At 43.8% G+C, this 22877-nt stretch overlaps 2 protein-coding genes across 2 annotated transcripts in view; both read right to left on the reverse strand.

Annotated features, from left to right (window-relative positions):
* On the reverse strand, positions 1 to 13092 carry LOC106738565 (di-N-acetylchitobiase-like). Its single transcript, XM_059728002.1, has 7 exons — positions 12898 to 13092; positions 12509 to 12647; positions 11032 to 11240; positions 9849 to 10020; positions 7162 to 7259; positions 3857 to 4018; positions 1 to 2791 (listed from the first exon to the last, which is right to left on the reverse strand). Exons 1-7 carry the CDS (start codon positions 13021 to 13023, stop codon positions 2606 to 2608), a joined length of 1092 nt encoding a protein of 363 aa, XP_059583985.1. The 5' UTR covers positions 13024 to 13092; the 3' UTR covers positions 1 to 2605.
* Positions 13093 to 13959: 867 nt separating this feature from the next.
* Positions 13960 to 22877, reverse strand: part of LOC102562988 (vitellogenin-2-like) — a gene marked incomplete at its 5' end in the record, with an annotated part of 34623 nt that continues 25705 nt past the window's right edge. Inside the window, 7 exons of the mRNA XM_019489040.2 lie at positions 13960 to 14602; positions 15402 to 15561; positions 15652 to 15749; positions 16319 to 16413; positions 18268 to 18454; positions 20914 to 21046; positions 21820 to 21958. Of these exons, the coding sequence (XP_019344585.2) occupies positions 14196 to 14602; positions 15402 to 15561; positions 15652 to 15749; positions 16319 to 16413; positions 18268 to 18454; positions 20914 to 21046; positions 21820 to 21958 (1219 nt within the window). The remainder of the gene's footprint in view (positions 14603 to 15401; positions 15562 to 15651; positions 15750 to 16318; positions 16414 to 18267; positions 18455 to 20913; positions 21047 to 21819; positions 21959 to 22877) is intronic.

Below are 22877 nucleotides of genomic sequence, written 5' to 3' on the forward strand. Positions count from 1 at the left end.
TCAATCTGCAAATAGTTTAATATAATTATACATTTCCAACAATAAATTATTTTGTGAAAATATGAAGACTAACCTGAGATTATTTTTTCATTCCAAAAATTTATCTTATAAACAGCATTAGGTTAGAAAGTAAAAGAAATTTTAATGCATCCTGAGTTTTGTGTAAAAATACATGGAGTTAGGACACTCGAAGAGTCTTTAAACTTGATTTTTGGCAACAAGAAAAATCAGAGGGGAAAAAATTATTGTACTCATTTGTGTAGACCCTCACATCTCTCAGTGCCATGTTGCGGCATGACTTTACAACACAGCAAAACACCAGTCTCACATTAAAAGTTGATAAAGTAAAAAAATTGACAAGAGGATTAAAACAATGAGGAAGCAAATCCTTCAGTAATCAACTTTACTTTTTATCACTGCTGCCTCCTGTAGAATCTGCAACGTTGTCCCCCACAGCACAGTCCTTACTACCATCCAGCCTATTAGAAATGCAGCACTTTTAAAAACTTTTTAACAATGTGATCTAAAGTGATGAAATTTCATATAAGCTTGTTCCACTCATGTAGTTTGCCCTATTCCCTGTTCTGGTCAAACTGTGGTTATTACTTGCTATTCATTCTGTATATAGATGTTTCTTGTTTGCTTTGAAATAATTATTTCCTGATATCTAATGGCTGGAGCATGTACGTTGTGCTTCCTGGTATTAGTCTATGTTTTTATCTTTCAGCTGTTTCTTGATTCCCTCTGCATGGTATCTCTAAAAACCTATCCAATATGAGCCTGTCTCTTAAATGACAAACAGCACCAGGTGGGTATTCCCATACACACTTAGGTAAGTGATGGACTGGCTTCTCTATCCTTTTCTCTGTGCCTGAATAATTATCCTTTGTGGCAACTTCTCTTTAGGGAAGGTTTTCCTTTTAAGAAGCACACCAGCTGGCAACTTCACTCCATCACCAACCACAATGCAATGCTGCTTTCTGTATCTGCCCATTCTTCCATGGACTGTTTTTGCTCCGCTCTCCTTTCCTGTGGTATCACATGGCATCCTCATTTCCTTTTTGTGACTGTAGGCATGAACGCTGCTTCCGGAGCCTGATCACATATTGTTCAAGAGCTGTCAACTTCTTATATATCTCAGGCAGGCATTGGGAAAAATCAATGAGACTGCTTACTGAAAATCCATTTCTTCTATAAAAATATACGTCTCAAGCCTCTGCCAACCCTAAAGACCTAACCCAAAATTTCCTTGCAATTTTATATGCTTTTATCTGACACTTTATTCCTCTTGACACTGCATATCCAAACTGCTATCTCTCTCACGCATATCCCAAAGTTTTTCTTCCAAGTTCTGGGTATTGTGCTCCTGCGCCATAAAATGCTTATCTACCACCATCGTTCAAAAGCAGTTTCTCCTTTGCCTTCCTCCATGCTTCCTTGCTGCTGTACCTCCTTCCAATTTCTTCTGCTTCTCTTTGTACTTTACATTTTTCACTGACACTGACAGAACATAACTACTTTGGTCCCACTCTTATTTGCATATGCTCGCAGGTTTCACAGCCCAGGCGCTCATGTGCCCCTACTGTAATCAAGTGAACCATAAGGAACATCAAGGGGATCAGGAAGCAATAGTCTGTCAGTGCTCCTTTAACCTTCTAACTGCTGCTACTTACTCAGCAGGAGTCCAACAGCAGCTGGGAGTATCTAAGTGAAAGAGGCAGAGGGGAATAAGAGGTGAAGTAAGCTCTGGGCAGAGGAAGGGAAGAATATTATGTGACAGCTGGGTGAAGCCAGAGTCTTGCCTGCCCCAGCCGGGGCTCTGCCCCCAGTGTAGACTGCTGCGAGTAAGCTGTTGCTCCATTAGGACACAGGCTACCCACACAGTCACAGCAAAAAGCTCCCTGAGGGGTGCCAGTCTGGCACCTCCCTAAATTAGTGCTCAGGACTAGTGCCCCACTTACTGCCCTCTGCTATAGCTATCAGCTAAACACCATTATTGTATTTCCTTGCTTATGATGCACACTCCAATTTTCAGCAACTAAATACTGGAAAAAGGTGTGTAAAGTATACAGAAAAATACAGTGCTAGGAAATGCAATGTATATTTCTTACTGTTACTAGTGCAATTTACAGACAACTAGGAGGAAGAAGAAAAACCTCTAAAAGCTTCAAGAATAACCACCTTTTCCTCTGTTATTTAAAAGCAGCATACAAGTGTTACAGCAATACAATGATACTACAGCAGTGCAGTGACCACAAGTAGGAAGGTCAGAATTAACATTTAAAATGAATATCTGCTATTATGAATAATGTACTTTAAACTGGGTAAGAAATACTTTTCATAATACGAAATTTAAGATACTAGTCTTAAAGGAGAGGGAAAAAAATAGAAAAGCTAACCAATCTCTTAAAATGAATTAATGCAATAGAAAATATTTTCTAAAGTACTGAATAAAATGAAGTTTTGATCATTTCAGAAGTTTTGCTCATAACCAGCAGATACTTATAAGACAACAACATACTCATTCCTTTTTAGAATTAATATCCCATTACATTTTTCAATCATTCTAAACCAAGCAGTAAATGCTGATCATCTCATGCAGTTGCTATGGTATCAAGGCTTGCCACATTGCTTCAGTTTGCTGTTCTGCTACAGGAGTTCTAGAGTAGTTAAGACAATCTCCATTCCACATGCCAATGCCTCTTAAACCACGTTCCTGTGCATAGGCTGCTTTCAGGGAAATGCTCCAGGGGTCATCATACCATACTTGGTGAAAATGACCAAGAGCATCCTATAAAAATGTCCAGAATGTGTGTGTTAGTATAAATAAAAACTACATTAACAGGACTATATTAATGAATACAAAATGCCTAAAAATTTAGGTACAACTCATGATACGCCAATGTGAATATATGCAACAATGGTTTTCCAGAGTCACCATTTAAAGTATTCATGTAAAAATTTGTTCACTGCTTTGCAAGAAAGCTTTTCTATTTGCATTACTTTAAAGTAACTACCCGGTCCTCTTTCTTCTATAAAAGATGATCCAGTAAATAGTCATGCTTTCCTTCCATTCTTTTTCCCTGATCTCCCAGATAAAGCATTCATTTTGTGCAACTTTTATAAACAAGATTTGTTTCATAAAAAAGGTTAAATGAAAAGACTAAATTTGAATTTGTTTCAATGATTTATTACTCTCTTTAAATCAACTTTAGGTTTGTGCTAAGATTTCAAGTATACCAGTACATGAATCTGTTAGATTTGTTCTTTTTCCAGCAATAAATGCAGGTTTAGAAAAGGTTATGAACTTCTGCTAAATAAGATTATATTACTGTGGGCCAGGAATCACTTTTAAGATCTTACAGTTATCAACAGATGAAGGTTATATAGAAGAGAGAGAGTGTCACTAACTGAATAGGAAGTTACAGTGCAAGTAGAAGACTCCAGGGGTTCCAACAACTACTGCTTCCAAGTGAATTCTGGATGCAGTGGAGAAGAAAAAAAAAAAAAAGTGCTGGCTGCAACTCCTAATCAATGAATCAAAAATCAGCACCAGCTGAAAGTTAAGAGCAGCTCCAACATAGGCACTGGCAGTTTTTTTTAAAAGGACTTTACAGCAGTGGAAAACAAGAATAATAGACTTCTGTTCTACCAAATCTCTCCTTATGGCATGACAGACCATCTCACTCCCAAGGAGACATCACACAGGTATAAAAACCAGCTTCACCATGTCAGGCACCCTTTTGTTAAGGGAGGGTTTCCCTGCAGATACTAACCTGGAATCCATCCACTGTGTACCATGTGGGCAAAGTGAACCAGACCATATTTGGCCTAGAGTATCTGTAAAACAACTTACCTTGTATTCATAATAAGGAGCTTCCTGTTCTGCGTCCCATTGGCTCCCAGAAATTGAACTAGTCACTTGGTCCATTATTATTCTATATGGGACCTGACGCCCTGCAGCATCACTGCATGGAGCCCCATGGAAAGGAACTGGTTTAATAGAACAAATGTGATCCTGCAAAAAAATAAAAGGAGCTCAGGCTCACATTACTCAACTTTATTTAACTCTTGAAAAAGAATAAGCCTGGAAGAAAATGAGGGGGGGGGGGGGGGGGGGGGGGGGGGGAAAGCACTTGTAAAAACAGCCTGAAATACTTATTTGAATATGAATTAATACCTTTTTTCTTTTTTTTTTTTTTTTTTTTTTAAAGCTAGAGAAAGAAGTCCATATAATTATTATTTAGCTGGAAGTTCCAGCTTCTCAGTTTGGTTTAATGTGGGAAGCAATATCATTGTTAGTGACTTCATATGATAGGATTAATAAAAACATCTATTTTATCTGCAGCCCCATTGGTAATGCAGAGAAGCAAATCTCAGCAGGAGAGACCAGAACTGGAACTTGCCTCCCTCACCTGGCTTTCACATTCAAACCCACATGCATGGTACATGGAGGCTAGACCAGGTATTCAATTGGCACATCCAAATACTTAACCACCGGCTCCCAAAGCGCTTGCCCATTGCTCAGCCAGAGCTGAGCCTGACAAAGACCTCACACAGAGGGAGACAGGACCCCAAGGAGTCATGGGGCAGTGGGAGGTGCCAGGTAGGAGGAAGATGTTGCTCTGGTTCTGAGGACTGAAGGCCAGTTGAGCCAGACAGGCTTCCCCTGCAGTGGATATAAAAGACTAGGGACAGAAACTTCCAGGGACTCAGTTCAACTGAAAAAAAGAGAGCTGTTGAACTCCCTGCAATTAGTACCAGCCATTCATATTGAACTCTTGACCCAGTGCTACTAAGACTGTCAGAAAATGCATGTACAGGCACTCCTCACTTAACGACCGAGTTCCGTTCCTGCGACTAGGTCGAAAGGGTCGATAAGCGAGGAGCCGCCCCTTGATACTGCGTGCCTTGGCTTGAGACGCCGCGCTGCCATTTCCACAATACGTTTCGTACAATACCGACTGCTCGGAGAGCTGGTCGTAAGTCCGCGCGGTCGTTAAGCAGGTAGGTCGTTAAGTGAGGAGTACCTGTATGCTTGTGCGTATGTGTGGAGCAAGGAGAGAGGAGAATATCCTACTAATTTAGTCTACAGATTTCCAGTGTTTACAGAATTAGTTGGGGTCATGTTTTTGAAAGCCAATTCCTTTGCTTGATACCTTGTTTTTATTTCTAGCCTTTCCATGAATTATGTTATTTACATTGTTGCATGATTTCCTGCAACATCTACAGGTCAGGTTTACTGATTTATGTACCCAGCCTTTCAGTGGAAGTCCCAGGATCCCTGAAGAAGAAATAATAGGCCCCAATGCTTTTGCAGATTAGGGCTGCCACAGATGACAGGCACCATCCCAACATATGGGTTCAGGGCCCAATCTGGTGGAGGCGGGGCTGGAGTAGCAGATCTGATGTGGTGTGCTTGATCAGGCCCAGACCAATCCCACACACTAGATCTAGTACACATCATGCATGGGATCTACGTAGCACGGGGGCGGGCAATTATTTTGGGCGGAGGGCCGCTTACCCAGTTTTGGCAGGCTGTTGAGGGCTGCATGGGTAGCCCCACCCCTTGACAGGTGCCCAACCCCCTGGTCACCATCTTGGGACCAATGTCCCAGGGCCAGCACCAGTGGGGCCCAGAGCACAGCACAGGCCGGCAAGGGTCTGTGGAGCCGGGCTGGCCTGCACCAACAGGGAGGGAAGAGCTGGCCCAGCTCCATAGAGCCCCTGCCAGCTGGGACCATGTACTCCTCTCCCACCCTGCTCTGGGCCCAGGACACCGGTGCAGGCCCTGTGCTCCTGCTGGCTCCCCACCCACTCACTCCCAGTGCCCCCCAGCCCCGCAGTATAGGCAGGGGGCAGTGCTCAGCCCCAACCCCGTTTGCCAGCAGGGAAGCTGGTGCTGAGCTGGGGGGGGGGGGGGGGGGAAGGAAAGTGGCCCCTCACCTGCCCCATGGCCAGTGCTCCCTGCTGCAGGTGTTCGCAGCCTGCGGGAGGCTGTTTGGAGCAGGCACAGGCAGCCTCATGCAGGCTGCAGGTGGCTACAGCACGGGGCGCTGGCCATGGGGCGGGCAAAAGGCCATTTCTCCCCACGCTCAGCACCAGCTTGTAACCCTCCCCACTGCCAGCCTGGCAGTGGGGCCGGGTTACAAGGTGGTGCTGAGCACAGGGGGAGGGGAGGAGAAAGTAGTCCCTCCCCGCCCCATCATGCCCAGCCCTGCAGCTGCTCACAGCTGGCTTGGGGCTGCCTATGCCTGCTCCGGACAGCCCCACACAGGCTGCGAGCACCTGCAGCGCGGGGCGCTGGCCATGGGACAGGCAAGGGGCCGCTTTTCTCCATGCAGGCAAGGAGCCCAGGGAAAAGCTGAGCGTGGTGGGGAAGCGGCCCCTCCCCCGCCCCACGCTGCAGGCACTCGCAGCCCACATAGGGCTGTCCAGAGCAGGTACAGGTAGCCTGACGCGGGCTGCAAGCAGCTGCAGCGCGGGGCACCAAGTGTGGGCGGGGAGGGGCCACTTCCCACCATGCCCCCCCCCCCCCCATGCTCCTTCCCTGCCCGGGGTCACCCCCTACCATTTACCTGAGCTTCCCATGCTGCAGCAGCCACATGCTCCCAGCCCAGAAACCACAGCAGGGGCTTCTGGGTGGGGGCTGGGTGGGCTCTGCTCTTGTGGGAGCCTGCTGGGCTTCCCCTGGGTCCTACTGCCCTTGGATCCTGTCAAAAAATGACAGGAACCAAGGGCAGAGAAATACCAATATTCTACCTTTTTTGGGGGGGGCCCCCCACAGGCTGGATAGAATGGCCTCGCGGGCTTTATTTTGCCCACCCCTGACCTACCACCAAGCATCCAACCCACAGTGCTGGGAAGGTTGGGCACCACCAATTTAAAGCATTTTATAACAATGCCTAAATCCCATAATCTTAACATTTTAAGATGGAGAAACATGAGGGACAGAAGTAAAAGATCTTCTCAACATTACACTGTCAATCAGCTTCAGAAACAAGCAGCCCAATATCCAAAATATAATTGTTGTGCCTGTACCACCACATGACACTGCTTTTGTCTTCCTTTACTGTAAAAATAACTGCCAAAAATTATGTAGTATATTACAGGAGTAAAAATAATTAAAAAATGGTTAAGAGTGAAATGCCTTAGTCTTACCTCAGATAAATTCAGACACGTATAGTCATAGCCATACCAGGGAACACCCATCACAAGCTTCTTAGGATCAATGCCCATATTAATGTAGTCTTCATATCCTAAATTAACAGAGAATATAAATGACATACCTGGCTTTCACATTAACATACTGACAAGCTTCCAAGTTTGCCAACACTATCTTTTTCAACGTTACTGGAGAACAATGATGATGATGAAAGATATTAAAAAACAAACAAAAAAAACAAAACACCACATGATCTACACCTGTAATATTTGTATAGGACAGTTTCAATAGGGATGTTCCTGCCTCAAGCAGAGGCTTGAAGGGACCTCCACAGGTTATCCAGTCCAAGTCCTAATTCGCTACGATTCTTTTGCTGCTTAATATTCCATACGAATTTTTAAATTAAAAACATGAACTAAGAAATACTACAATAGTAAACACCCAAAGGGAAGGTTGATGTTGGGTCATGTTAAAATGAATGTTAAGGAATGGTTACAAAGTGACGAATTAAATATAAATCAATATGGCATTAAAGACAAAACATACGTGAGAAATGTTAAAAAATAATGCTAATGATGTACACATTCCAGTGGCGATGCATAGAAGAGGTGCATGCGGATGCACGTGCACCCCGAGCTTTGTGGGGTACCCCCTCCAAAAAGGCACGCCAACACTGCCGGTGGTGCCTGCAGGCAGTTGCCACTTGCCACCCTTGTCACCAACACCGCCAGTGGTGTCTGCAGGTGGTCCCCAATGGCTGCTGGCCACCGCTGCCGCCAGCGCCTGCAGGGGTTCACCAACCACTGGTTGGTGCTCGCTGTGCCCCCACAGCCTCTGGGGGCAAGCAGTGTTCATGAAAATGTTCTGTATTCTTACTTTTGAATATGATGTCCACTCAGACCTGGCCTGTCTAGCCCATAAAGAACTCAGTAATAAATACTCAGATGCTAGGCCATCAACTTCAGGAATCCAATATAGTCACCATCTCTTTTCTGGTACACCTCAAGAGTTCCTGGTCTCAGGATAATCCCTGATAGAGACATGTCCATATTACAAAGTGCTATCACTGACTTTTGCTGACAGTCCAGCAAAACAAACAATAGCTGAATGCAACTCTCCCTATGCACCTCTACAGCCAATCACACCAGTTTGAGATTAAGGCATACTGGCTGAACAGCAGGTATGGAAGTCTGAACCTAAGTTATACTCTACTAGTGCCAAATTCTGCCTTTTATACTACCACCCTGCATAGGGAAGACTACTGGCAATGCATAAAGGGTGCATGCGGATGCACGTGCACCCCCTACGAAAAGGCACTGCCGACACTGCCAGGGGCATGTGTTGTTCATGGGGAAGACCTGAATTAGGAGGCATCCGAGTCACAGATCTCAAATAAATACAGCCTCCCCAGGACTTCCCTTCCCACCTAAGGTGGGAACAAACTGTTATATTCCTTGGCTGGAAGCCAGCTGCTCCCCACTTCAGGCAGGGTATTAAAAAACAAAAAATGCCTAGCAGTTTTACTGTCTCCTCTTCTGCTTACAAACCAAGTCTTGCCTATTTGGGATGCTAGTCACAATAAACTGTTTTGAATATTTTAAATTATGGCGTGCTCTGTTGGCTCACAGAGATTTTAGGATTCAGATACGCTCCTGGGCAAGGCGAGGATTAAGACACAGGCACATACAGCACTGTTTAACACCCAATTCCAAGAGATGCATGAGGGTGTTAGACTTCAAACATTACATAAGCAGAAATTGCTTCCCATCTCTACTGTTTGGGGGGGGGGGGGGGGGGGAAAAGTCACATGAAAAACATGGCCTGACAGTAAGTGATCCAGTAATCTCTGGCCAGGTCTGGACATATACAGCTATTAAAGATAGAAAAAGATACCTCGGGACACACACTCTGTATCAGAGTAAGTTAGATGGTGCTTTTTGGTCAAAGGGTTGGAATTCCCCATTGGGTTCATCCCCTTTGGCAACTTTCAGTTGATCTGCAATATGGTCTTTTCCTCCCCTCTGACTCTGTCTGCAAAGATCAAAGCAGAGGCTGTTGGGGGCGGGGGTGATAGTGTTCTCTCAAGCACTACTATGAATAGCGATAACTGAGAGGCCACACTCCCAGCAGACTATATAGAGCTTCATAATATTATCTTCCCTCTCTTTTCCTATTGTTCGTTCCCCACCCCCCTCCCCTCAGAGAACAGGTCAGACATTTTGAACTGTCATCTCATAGCATCCAAGTTAACCTGCCACAGAGAGGTACTTCACACCTTTCAGAGATAAGTCGTTAATGCTCTTTACAAAGAAAAGGATGACACTACTACTGCACCATGTTTTGCTTGCTTTCTGAAAGTTTTCACCATAATAAAGACTAAAGGCTTATGCGTAGAATAAAATTTTTCTCATTATGCCATGCAATTGTGATACAATGTTTATCCACAGTGTCATAAGGCTGCAAGGAACCTATACTCTTCAAAGGTTTTACTTGTGTCTGAGGTTTTAGGAGAAAAAACAAAACAAAAACACAATGACAAAAAAAAATAACCCCCAACAATGTGATCAAAAAGCAACCAAGAAAAGAAAAGAAAAGGTGCCCTCACCTAATAAGCTATTCTAATAATAATTAAAAAAAAAAAAAAGTATATGCTGGCTGCCAATTTTAAAAAATAGGTCCTTACCACTCACGGTCTTATTATAGGGAGCATTGGGTCTTGCAATGCATTCTCCCCAGGTCTGACTCTGTTCATCATACGACATCACAAACACGAAATCACAAGCATTTGCAAGGCCGATGTAGTTATAGCATCTTTGGTCAATGCATTCTGGAGACCAAGCCACATCAAATGTTACCTGAGGGAGAAGAGCAGAAGTTTATATTACCTATGGAATTGATGCACTCTATTGTTTTGATGCTTGTTTTCAGAACAAGTCTGCCTATAGAAGTATTTGTTTAACATGTGTAAAAACAGGAGAATTAACTCACTCTGTGTCTTATCAAGTCTGTGACAACTGTAGTTTAGTGATTTTTTTTTTTTTTTTTTTTTTTTTTTTTAAAAGAGATCGAACATTACATCTCACAAACTATAACAGGGCTGTATCCAACCCACATATGCAGCCCACGGACTCCTGTCCCACCAACACTCTCCCATTGCTTTGCCTGTTCAGGTGCGTGGCGGCCAGGGTCCTTGGGGCAAAACAGTACAGGAGGCAGCCACATGGTGTGAGGGAAACTTATCTGTGCAACTGTAATGGTGGGGGTGCGGTGATCAACAGCACCGTGGCAGAGGTGGGCAACTGCACGTGGCAGGGGTCCCGAAGAACCCATGCGTCCCCTCAGGCATGCAGACCTTGCAGTGTGTGGCCCAGGGCCTGCAACCAATGTGGTGGATGGCCTCTGGCTGCTCTGAGATTAGATTATTATAGTTTAGGGCTGTCCATTTAAAGATACGAAAACTTTTGTGAATCTCTCCAACATTATACCACTAACTTCTAGAGATTTATATTTTTTTCTGATATCATATGTATACTGTTAAGAAGTTTCATTAATCCATATCACTACCCCATTATTATGGTGAATGGCAAGTGATTTATGAATGGCAGCCAACATACCATAAAAGGGCTAACATAAATATCGTAAATCTCAGCAAAACAATGGTTCTGTTTTTATAACTAGGTTCCACAGCAGAACAAGTTCAGTAGTCCTTATGAGAAAACCAGAGTCAACAAGCAAAATGAACAAAGCACAAATGTGGAAAACTAGGACTACGACAGAGGTTTGCAGAAGACTTTAAATACGCAGCCTATACTAGATGGGGATTTCACAACATTAAAACTTATGTTTATACAGAACGCATCTTATACCTGTGATCCTGGAATTGCACTGTGAAAAGCATCTGTAGTTTCTTTCACTAGATCTGTTAACGCATCATACTCGGGTGATGACCTACTAACCGCTTGCTCTATGTCGATATTAATTCCATCCATATACTGCTTTTTAGCCAATTCTACCTGTTGAGTTATCCATAATTCTCTTGCAGCAGGCTCAAGCATGTTCTTAACGGGTACATCTCCTAAACAGGACATCTTTGTAAGTTACCATGATTTAAAAAAAAAAAAAAAGTACCAGAAAAAGAGAACGTCTTTATCCTTAGTATCTACTTCAAATCATAGAAAAATGAGGGTGGGAAGGGACACCAGGAGGTCACAATTAGTCCAATGCCAGCTCAAAGCAGGACCAGCCCCAACTACATCCTCCCCACCAGAGCATCGCCCAGCCGGGTTTTGACAGTCCCCAAGGATGGTGTTTCTTAAGCTTAATTTTGAGAGGTGCTATAAAAGTTGCAGGACCTTCCTGAGGATAGCTTGCTAGGATCTAGTTGATATTTCTTTCTGACATTTTTTCCGGCTTTCTTTGGGAGTTTCATCCCATTGAGTCTGGCTATTTCTCCTTATCCACCAAGAGCCATTCCTCTCTCTTTTTTTTTTTAAGCCAATTTCCATGTGATATTTTCAGGCAACCATAGTTACTGACTCTTATTGCCAAGACACGTTTTTCTCCTTTAACCTTTCCTTTTATATAATCCCTTTATCCGCCAACATAGTTCTTGGCCTTTTATTCCTTTTTGTATTTAATAATACAAATCATCTACTAAAACAAGACAATTTATTTTTCTATACGTGTGCGTGAACAGCATTTTCAAGTTCCTATCTCCTGTTGCACTTTGTTCACCTCAACGTTCGTCCAGTATCTACCTTTTTCTTCATACATGAAGATAGGATATTCTTGCCCAAAAGCAAATATTTTAAATAATAAATTTGTATCATGCTTATATTATATGATATAACTAATATTATATTTGTAATAACTAGTCTATTTACAATACAACTATTATACTATAAATACAATAGTTGCATTGTAAATATATGCGACAGTGACCCGGCATACTTCTTTCTTTCCACTTGTCCCTCCCCATTCCCCTGCAATTTCTACTGCTCACTTTCACCAGAGATCTTTTACTTGGCTGCAAGAGGAATAGTTTTGTTATTGTGCAAAAAACAATTGTAGAGTTTTCCGTGATTATTCTTTCTTTTGGGTATTTAAAAGCCACAGGGTACTTGCAGCGCTATCTGTATTCTTTTACAAATAAAATTCAAATCATAGACTCATAAAAAGTGAGGGTGGGAAGGGACACCAGGAGGTCGCGCCTAGCCCAATCCCGGCTCAAAGCAGGACCGGCCCCAACTACATCCTCCCCAGCCCAGCCACGCCCAGCCGGGTTTTGACAGCCCCAAGGATGGCGCTTCCCCACCCGGCTTGGCCGCCCTCCTTGCGACCCACCTTTCAGCACTACCCTGGCCCCCTTGGCATGAGCGTAACACATGAGCTCGGGGTCGTAGTCTCCGAAAGTCGCCACCGTTGTGATGTGGGTCCAGTTGTAGAAGCGCCACGTCCCGCCGCCGACATCGAACACGAAGACCTGGGAGCGGGGCGAAAACGCACGAGGCTCCACAGCGCCCGGCCCGACCGCCGCAACGCCCGGGCGGGGGCTGAGCCCCCCACGCCCACCCCCGCCCCCGGCAGGAGCGGCACTCGCACGAAGCCGCGCGGCTCCTCCGCGCCAGCAGCTCCAAGCCCGCTGGGCCCGGGCCGCCGCCGCTGCCGCCGCCCCCGCCCACCTGCTGCCCAGCGCACGGAGCCCCCTCCCCGGCCCCCGGCGGCGCGCGCACCTCGAAGTCCCGGGCGCCCTGGATGGGGCGGCAGAGGTCGGGGTCGCTGCAGGGGCAGGCGGCAGCAGCCGAGGGCAGCGCCACGAGAGGCAGCAGCAGCGCGAGGGCGCCCCGCAACCACCTCATGCCTCCGGCGCCCGTTGGGCTGTACGACGGGAAGGGAGAAGGGACAATCTTCACCTGGGTGCTCGCGAGATACAAACGCGCAGACCACACGTGCTTGTCAAACACACTGATTTATTGGGCGGCCAGAGCAAGGCTGGTCCGCGGCGCGGCGCGTGATTGGTGGTTCCGCGCGGGGCGCGGTCAGGTCGGACAGCGCAGCCGGGCGCATGCGCAAGCCTCGTGAGCGTCCACGCGCTGCTGCAGGTCTTCAGGTGCCCGCTGCAGCTCGGCGGAGCTGGGCTGGGAGTCTGCGAAGGACACGGAGGGTGATCGGGGACAGCCCTGCCCAGCAGGCTCGGACCCTACGCTCCTACTTCCCGCTCTGCCTGCAGAGGCTTTATTTTGCTTCAGCGGCGCCTGGGAGAGTAGATAGGGTTGCCAACCGCCCAGGATTGCCCTAGAGACCCGAGGAATTAGACCTAAATTCCCCAGGAGACTGCCGAGAGTCGCCCCGCAGGCACATGATAGGACGTTCATTCAATTAAATGTTAAATCCAGTTTATACAGCAGTTCAGCGAGTTCTTTAAATGTAGTAATAACGTGCATTTGCCTCTGGCGTAAAGTCTGCTCCGGACAGTAGATCAGTCATTAATGCTATGTCATGTGATGAAACCTCCCGGAATAGATTCAAATAGAGCTGGTGACCCTAAGAGTGAAACGTGCCGGACAAGACAGGAGGTCCTGCTGGTTCCAGGACAAGGGGAATCCAGCTGGTGCCTCAGCAACAGCCAGTGCTGCTGGTCTCACCCTAGGAGTGAGTGGGGGAGGCAGCAGAGGGAAGCTCTTCTTGGGGTTCCCCAGGCGGTGCTGAAGACCTCAGGGGCTGAACCAACCCCCCCCCCCCCCCCGAATGTCCACCGCTCCCTATTTCCCCTCCCAGTCTGAAAACAGCCACAGAGTGGGAACTTTCCAGGCAAATTACAAAAGATGCTACATTTTGAAATGTCTTTATCTGATACCTCATTCAATGAGGGGTCAGATTTTTACCAGATCAGCCACTTTTCAAGCAGTCTGCAGCCTGTACTTGTGTCTGGTCCCAGCTTTAAACTGCTTTCTGGCACCAGATCAGGCAAAAATTGTCACTTCTGTTTTTCAATGGGAGAAAACAGTGCATTTGTAGGTGCTGATGCACCTCACCCCAGCTTTCCCCTTTCTAGATGTGCCTGTGTCTCTTCCCTCCTCCCCCCTCTGGGCTGAAGGTTCTTGGCGAACTGTCTGCATCTGGAACAGCTGTGTGGCAGGAGGGGGCTGCTCTCCCTCCTACAGCTGCAGAGCTGGGGGGTGCTAACTCCTGGGAGTCTTAACAGTGCGATGTGGACATGCTGGCTGAGCAAACAGGCTGGAGTCTGCTGACCAGATATGGCTTGTGTAGACTTACCAGCTAGCGCACAATGGAAGCCAACAGAGATGGGAACGGTTTTGGTGGCTGAGCATCCTTTCACGCAGCGTAAAACGGGCTCGACCGAATGGCATTCTGAGATCTGTTTTTCAAAACCAACTGACTTCTCAATTCTAACAGCCATGCGTTGCAGTTTACAGGCTACAAGACAATTGTTTTAAAACCTTTTTAGAAAGCATGCATGTTTCTCCTTAGGCCAACACAGCTACAACCAAGAACTACTTAGTTGGTCTAATAAAAGATATCACATCTACCCAAAGAACCTTCCCTGCCTATATCCCTAGACCAACATGACTACAACCAACAACCTGTATGTTTCTCCAGCTGTGGTTGATTATGTTGATTGATTCAATTAAATCAGATTGAAGGAAGTCAACGAATACACAAAGTCTATTCCAACTGAAGCTGGTGGCAGTTTTGCTATTGATTTCAATGGGAAGAGATTCAGACATATTGAACCAGTTGCTTCTGAACCCTACAAATACCTAAACTCTGTAGACATCTCTGGCTTTGACATCAAAGCTTTCTAGGCACCCAAAGCTTCTCTTCTGCACATGCTGAGTATCAACTCAAATCAAAATCTTTTGTCAGCCATAAAGGAAGTAGCTACTTTTCATGTGTATTTACTAGCTCTTCCCTGACATACATTGCACAATGGCTTTCATGTCATGACCCGAGGCACACATGCATTGCATAATAGAAACTAAGCCGCTGTAAGAGTGAAACAAACAATGAGCTCGCAATCTTAGAAAAAATAATTTACTTTGGCTGTGGACATAACCACACTGATAGTGGAAAAGCAAGTCCAGAAGCAAATTGGCAAGTACTCCACTGTCCACCTTTGCAATTTGTATTCACTACAACACATCTAGCTATATAAACATGACTACTATACTAAAAGCTAATCAATTACTGCTGATATGTATTAGAATCTTAATACCTCCAGCACAAGGGTCTTCTGGGAGAACCCAGGACTGAGCAAAGCTCACTGCATCTTTTGCTACATTTCCACTAGGCATCTGATATTCCTGTTTCCTTTCACCATCATATTTTCCACAAATGCCACATGTTTTTCCTGCCATCCAGAAAGCAACCTGAATCTGCAGGGGGAAAAAACCGAAAAGGTTCATTGAAATTTTTATTTTATAAAAATTAAAATATTGACAAAATGGGGTGGGTGGGGGGAATACCTCAAGCATATGTCCATCAAAATAAAGTCTATCTATGCCATATTCTGTGGCTTTTATCAAATACCCATCCTTCTCACTGGTGATCAGCATGTATGCTTCTGCAACACAAAAGCAAAATGACTTTTCTTTGAAACAGACTTTCAGTACCAGCACCCATTGATTTTGAAGGCCAGAAAGGGTCTGCTCTACTGGCTGGAAAGTTTGATGAAATATTATTCATTGAGGAAGGGGTAGAATGAGCAATTGATACACCACATCCATAGCACTGGCTTGTGATTTACCAAGGCACTGTAGCTGTTTATGCAAAGCCAGTAACCCCTTTTTTGCTCATCCTTATTGCTGTCTTCCTATGTGGAGCCAGAGCAAAAAATAGCATATGTGATGTGCAAACGGAGCAATGTTTGCCCTGTATGTTGTCCCACCATTGTTCCTCTGCATATCCCCAATTATGGACTGAACTAGTGCAAGCAGCTTTGGCATGACTCATACTAGTTGAACAAACTTTACTTTGATTGAAGCCTTCAGGACCAAGTTCCTGTTCCCTAAATCCTGTCCATGAGTCTCCAGTAATACACTTGTTTTTTAAGCAGAATATTGATACTATATCTGTGGGGTTAGCCCACCTGGCAAAGAGGATGCAATACAATATATATATCATGTCACCTACCAGAATTAGATGTGTATGGGACATAGTCTTTTGGGACTTGAACACCATTTATCTTCAGCCAGACATGTCCATTTGAAGGATACATATTAATCTCACTTTAAAAAGAATAAAAATGAATTTAATCGAAGATATGTTTCTTGTGTGTTACTCAATTCACACAACGTGCAATTCTTGTGGCTTTCATTGTGTCATATGCCAAGATCCTTCAATCTCTCACTGAAGCAAAACACCCAAACCAGATTCTATGTAAAAATACAACTTCAAAATACAAATGATCAGTAATAACTTCAGGTTTGGTCACCTCTTCAAACATTAAACAAAAAAATGTCACCACTTCTGAAATGGACTAGCCTATTTGACTTCTAGTAGGTCAGAATCCTCCCCTACCAAGTTAAAGTCCCGTCTTTCAGGTAAGGGAAGGACCATAAGACACAAAAAGGACATAATTTCTTATGACAAAAAATAATACTGAAAAGAGGCCTGGGAGTATGTTTAAGGGTGTAAAACAAGGTACTAGGAGGAGAGATTGAGCAGAGAACCCCAGACAGTGCCCACTGCTTCATAAAAAATATCAGTAGCCAGAGGAGCTTTGTCCAAATACATGAAATGACCAGGGAATGGAAAAAGAACCCAAACTGCTATACTGATGACCTTAGGAGGCACATCCTTTTACTTTGTCACCAGACAGGTATGGAATATGCTACCCCATCAATATACTGCAGCTGGGGAAAAACCCATCAGTGATTTCAAGAAATCAAAGATAACTGTGATGACAATTTTCACATCAAAATTTCTTTGTTCCCTTTAGAGAGTGTTCCCTATATTTCTTGTGCTACACAATTGTCAAATACAAGATTACACAGTAATATCAAACTTTTGTATCAGGTATTCTGCAAAGTTACTGGGTAATATGAAATATAGTGTATCCCAAACTGACTTGATAAAACATATGGGCCATTAGGCTTGGAATAAGGGAACTGTCCCTTCTAAAATGAAAGCATAATTCAGTTTCCATCTACACTTACTTCTCATCATTTCTGCTGAGATTGTTATGTCATACTAATTACTGGAGAGGCCAGCTAAATGATTACAATAGTGTCTTCTGGCTTTATAATCAAATCACTAAGAATTGGGCTCAAACAATTAACATCCACTGCTTCATGAGCAGCTCCTCAACAATGGAGATTCCTGATTGTTACGGACTTAATTTGGATTGAAAGGATTGATCAAGAGATAAAAAACCTAACAAGAAATAGATCCTAACAAGAAATAGGAGTTTTTCGATTGACTTTGGGAGAATTCTGTTCCATTACAAATGTCCTGTAACCATCTAATCCTCAGATTTACAGAGGATTACTATGTAATTACCTTGTTCTCTAAGGCACCTGCCAGATGTGCAGGTAAAGATGCGATAGGATATGATGTGTGATCTACACAATTGTGCTTCTTGCCATGCCACACATGCATGGCAGGAAGTACAACTGTGTGGATCACACAGGAGATCTCATTGTGCCTTATTGCTTATCATGAGGGGTCTCCCTGTACTGGCAACTATCAGGCTCTTGCAGCTAGGAGCCCCCTTAGGTGATAGGGCTCCCAGCTCTGAGGGCATACCATGTGCTTCCATGGCTTAGTGTTTCATCAGCTGATCTGTCCCCCTGGCCGTAACAGTGTACCATGCACTCCTGCAGCCTGAAACCCACAACTGATGGGGCTCCCAGCCTTGGGGGTACACCTCACCACACAATCAATGGCATGATAGGAACCAATTACAAAGTTATTACAGATTTTTGGGGAACAACTTTATGGCTCATTAGATATTCTATGACTCCATTAATTGTTTTAAACTGTGGCTTGGTTACAATTTAAGATGTAATTAACTGGTTAATATAATTTTAAGAGTAGTGTGTGTCAGGGGCCTAATTGTCACATAATTTGAAATTACTTACTGACTGGCAACCTTGACATTGAGTTCTTTAAGGTCAGGTGACTCTTCAGATTGCTTCATCAAAATTAGGAACTTCAGTTCCGGGCTACAGTCCTGGGCCAAGATGTGGTAGCAATTTGCAGGCATTGAATAGTTAAATACAACATCATTGAAGGTTGTGATCATATTTTTGGATATTGAACAATGTGCTGAAAAAGGAAAAGCCCACCGTTAGCAAACATTATACATTTTAATTTTTCTATTTAGAAATTGCTTTTTAACGTGTTGGATCAATTTCTGCACCATAAATGCAAAATAGCCTAATTAGATTAAACAATTTCAGATTTTCATCAGTGTGAGAAGAAAAACTTTGCTTTTTATTACAAACTAGCGAGCAGAAATGTGATGATTTTAAACTCTGCAAAAGGAATTTCTGCTTTCATTTGCACTGGCACAATGCTATTCACTTGGCCTATTGACTCTAGCAGTCTTGCTACAGTGAAAAGGACAGAATTTCCCCAACAGGGTTAGTAATTGCCACATCGTTAACCATTACTATTCATAAACGAGTTGCATTAGAAGGTAGAGTTACACCAAAGAGTATTTGACAGCTATATGGATTTATGCATTATAATGATTTATATCTAATTGAAGCTGGTTAACAAACCAAAGAAAATAATCACTTTCACATATTGTCATGTTCCCCACCCCATTTTTCACTAAACTCATTTTATGAGAAATTTTCTGATCAGTTCGGATTAGGATTTACCTCAAGGAATTGCACCTGTATGTTCCATGGGTCAAACTCCCATGGTTGTATTAGCAAACCAACTCTGTTGTGCTCACATTAGTCCAAATTTACCATATTTACTCAACTCTAATATGAACCTGAATTTAAGACACCCCCCAATAATTATATTCTATATATATGTAAAATTTATACATTTTTAATTTCCCTCCCACTGCTACAGCAGGGAAAATAGTGGCTGGGGAGAGGAGGTCAAGTGGCCCTCTTGTCCTTTACTCCCTTCACCAACTTCTTCCCCCCACCTTACTTTCAGGGCCTACTCAGGTTCTGTTCCCTCCCTGAGCATGTGCTGGATGAACAAAATGCACAGAACCAAAAACACCAACTTTGAAACAAGCATACCTATAGTAATTTGCACACACAAAAATTACTATGGGTACCTACAAGCTTAATTCGTCTAGAAGCGATGCATTTCCCATTTTTTGGAAACTGCCACAAGTTTCAACACAGGTACTCCAGAAACACACTTTTGAGCTACACTTTTATACCTACGCATATACAGTAAAAACTATGCATGATATGATCTTAAAGCCAAAAGGCTCATACTATGTCCCATAGTTCACTGAGCTGGGCCCCAGCAGAGCACTTCAAGCCATGGTGACCCTACAGCTCAGCACTGTTCAGTATGCATGTGTACTCCAGATAACCCCCACACAAAGGATCCATGTGCTAATTAGCACCCCACTTGCAACTGGAACTGGGTGTTCTTGTTACAAGTTCTGAGACCCTCCAAAAAGGTATATGTAGATAAGGCGTGTAGCCACCTGGTCTGGCTCCATGCCATGGAGGGTGGAGACACGCCAGTCACATGCAACGGACCAAAAGAGGCCTCTCATCTGCACAGATGTTTGGTGGTGTTTGCCAGACATTTAAGGCTGGTGAAGAAACAGGAATCATTGGAAACAGGAAAGAAAGGTGCTACTCAGCTGTGGGAGTGAAGGGGAAGTCAAAATGCAGTTGATGAAGTTTAAAAAGTGGGTTTAAAATGAGTTGGTGCTATGGGGGACTGAGCACAACGGGCACTATATATCATTTAGATGGGCTGCAGCACTAACTTAGCCTTGTGGTAGGTTATCATCAGTGTGCTTGCCCAATATGGGCCACTTGTTTTACAGGCATGCTCAGTGTGGGCTGCATTCAATCGGCTTCAGAGTTGATTTCCATTGCTGAGCATGTGCTGCTTCTGGCAGCAGTTTAATGACAGACAATGTATTTAAATAAGATTTCCCTGCATGCAAACACCAGAGGAACGGCTGTTCTCCCCATGCTGATTTGGGGAAAAAAAACCTTGGTATCTCTGATACAAATCCACTAGCTTTAAAAACTTGTGCCTGCTTACACTACAGCTGAATATGGCCCTTTCATTGAAAATGGCCAAGGAACTTAGAGCTCCACTAATATGCAAGTAACTTCTTCAAAATACAGATTAATTAATTGATTGGCCAGAATTTAAGTGATATCAACTGCTCTTTAATAGCACAGCTCATGGTACATATCCAGAAGGTGAGGCACTCAAAATTACTAGTCACTTGGTCATTTTCTAGAGAGATATTTAATCTAAAATATAAATGTGTGTAAATTTGGGAAATTCTCTCTCTCATTACTGTCACTGAAGTCCCAATTGCACAGAATCAAGTCCTGATTTCTGACCTGGATTCAAATAGATTTAAATGTTAATACAATTTTGTCTTCATTCTTACCTCTGTGATCTCACTGTCTTTAATTACACATTTACATTTATTGTTTGGAGTCTATTTGATTTTTAAATGAATGCATAATAATTCCATACAATGTCAGAAATATTGTAGATATTGACAGAGTCTCTAGAGTGTATATTTTCAAAGTAGATGAACTGCTGACCTTTAAGATTTCCAATGACCGAGAATGGCACAGAATGGAAATTCCAGTCAGGGTACTGTAGTGCTGAGGTTGATATCTGGGGACTAAAAGGCAATGGCACAGCGAGTTTTATACCTCTGTCATAAATTGTGACCTGAAAATGAATCGAGGAAATAAAACCAACAGTAGATACAAGATATATTGTGCGAGTGAAAGCAACATTTTATATAACAATCAGATAAAGCCATGTTATACTCCAAAGTCTAACTTTCAATATATGCTTAGCTCACACAAGTGAAAATGAATGGAAATCCTTATTTCTTTAAACTGCAAAACAGTACATTATTTGGCACATCTACAGTCTCTGCAAAAATAGAAGTGTTATAGACTAGGTTTGATAGTCATTGATACAGCATTTTGAGGAAGCATGCATCAGACCTATCTAAAACCCTACTGGTTTGGGACCTGTTCACCTGACAGATGAACTCTGTCCTTGCCTGTACTATTGCAATCAAGATTAGAAGAGGCAAGGTGGGGGTTGGTCAACGTAAAAGGGCTGTTTATAGGATCTGTCATGATCCTTGGTCACGTAAGGAGCAAATAAGTTCTGCCTCTCTGGACCCTGAATTGTCATCCTTTCAAGCATGCTGTAAGAACTATCATTTCTTGGTGTGACTGCTGGGGAGGACCGGAATGTATTTTTCTTATTCTGTGGAGGAACACCAGTTTATTTTTAAGCCCCTTAGAGTGAGAAGAGCAGTCATTTATGAGATATATTTTTTATAAAACAAAACTGAAAACAACAGAAGCATAGGGTTTTATTCACTGGGGAAAAATTGTGGCTCAAGCCAAAGCTATAAACCTTCAATTTCATGAGTGGTAAAATGCTTTAGCAAATGTTTTTTAAAAAGTCAGTAAAATATTTACATCTGGTAGTTTGAGAACAACATCGCAGGTTCTTGGAGAACTCAGAGCCATCACCAGAGTGGCCTGTTGAGGGGGATTGTGTTCTTCCTTTTGGAAGAATCCAAACATGTAGGCGAGTCCTGGAACAAGCTCATAAACCCTGGAAAACAGAATAAAGGGATTTAATTGATCTTCCTGGAAGAGATTATTTAAAATTCTATTCAGGTTGGAAACACTCATGAAGTAAATGCCAAAACTCTGGCATCTGCCACTAAATCTATCACACACCCATGCATGGTATTGTGCAGAGCTGGACATAAGCAGGGAGGCAGCAGTATTAGAATACCAAACATTGCTAGAGTACATAGTAGCACTCAGGAAGCACCTGGCAGCAGTCAGGAACAAGGATAGCTTGGCTGCATTAAAGAGAGTCAACACTGAAAGTGAGGCACACCAATATATTAAAATAACTAAAAAAACAGATTTGTAATTTCAATCCTACACCTGCAACACTCCCCTTAACAATTAGCATATAGTTGACATTGTGTTTCAAATGGCCCTGTTGTGCTCCACTTCACACACACACACACACACACACACACACAGATGTGCCAAACATTCTGTAGCAGTTTGGCTTGAAGGGTGGCTGTGATGCCCCTGGAACTCCCCCCCACCCTTTTTTGGGCACTCTGCCCTTCTCCTTGCCCACCATGCCTTGATGAAATGTTATTTTCAGAAAAAGGAGACTGCCCCAGGACTCCTCAAGTCAGATCTCTTCTCATGAACACAGGTATCTGTGCTCATTGCCTTAAGGGCTAATTCTGGGGCTCCAGCTGCCCTTTACAACATGCCTATGTCTCACACATGATACTAATTTTGGCTGACATGTGGCTCACCTGGGCTATGGGCTCCTAGCCCCAGTCCTTGCCCCTCTTGGGCTATAGGCTGCTTGCCCCACCTTAGTCTCTGACTGTGACCCCCAGTCTTTGGCCCCTCTTTCTAGGCCCTGGCCCTGCTCCTAGGAAAATTGAGCCTCCTGGGCCAATGAGACCTTCAGGCTGTCTAGCCCTGTTAGTGTT

Source organism: Alligator mississippiensis, chromosome 5, assembly GCF_030867095.1.
Source record: "Alligator mississippiensis isolate rAllMis1 chromosome 5, rAllMis1, whole genome shotgun sequence".
Classification (NCBI taxonomy): Eukaryota; Metazoa; Chordata; order Crocodylia; family Alligatoridae; genus Alligator; species Alligator mississippiensis.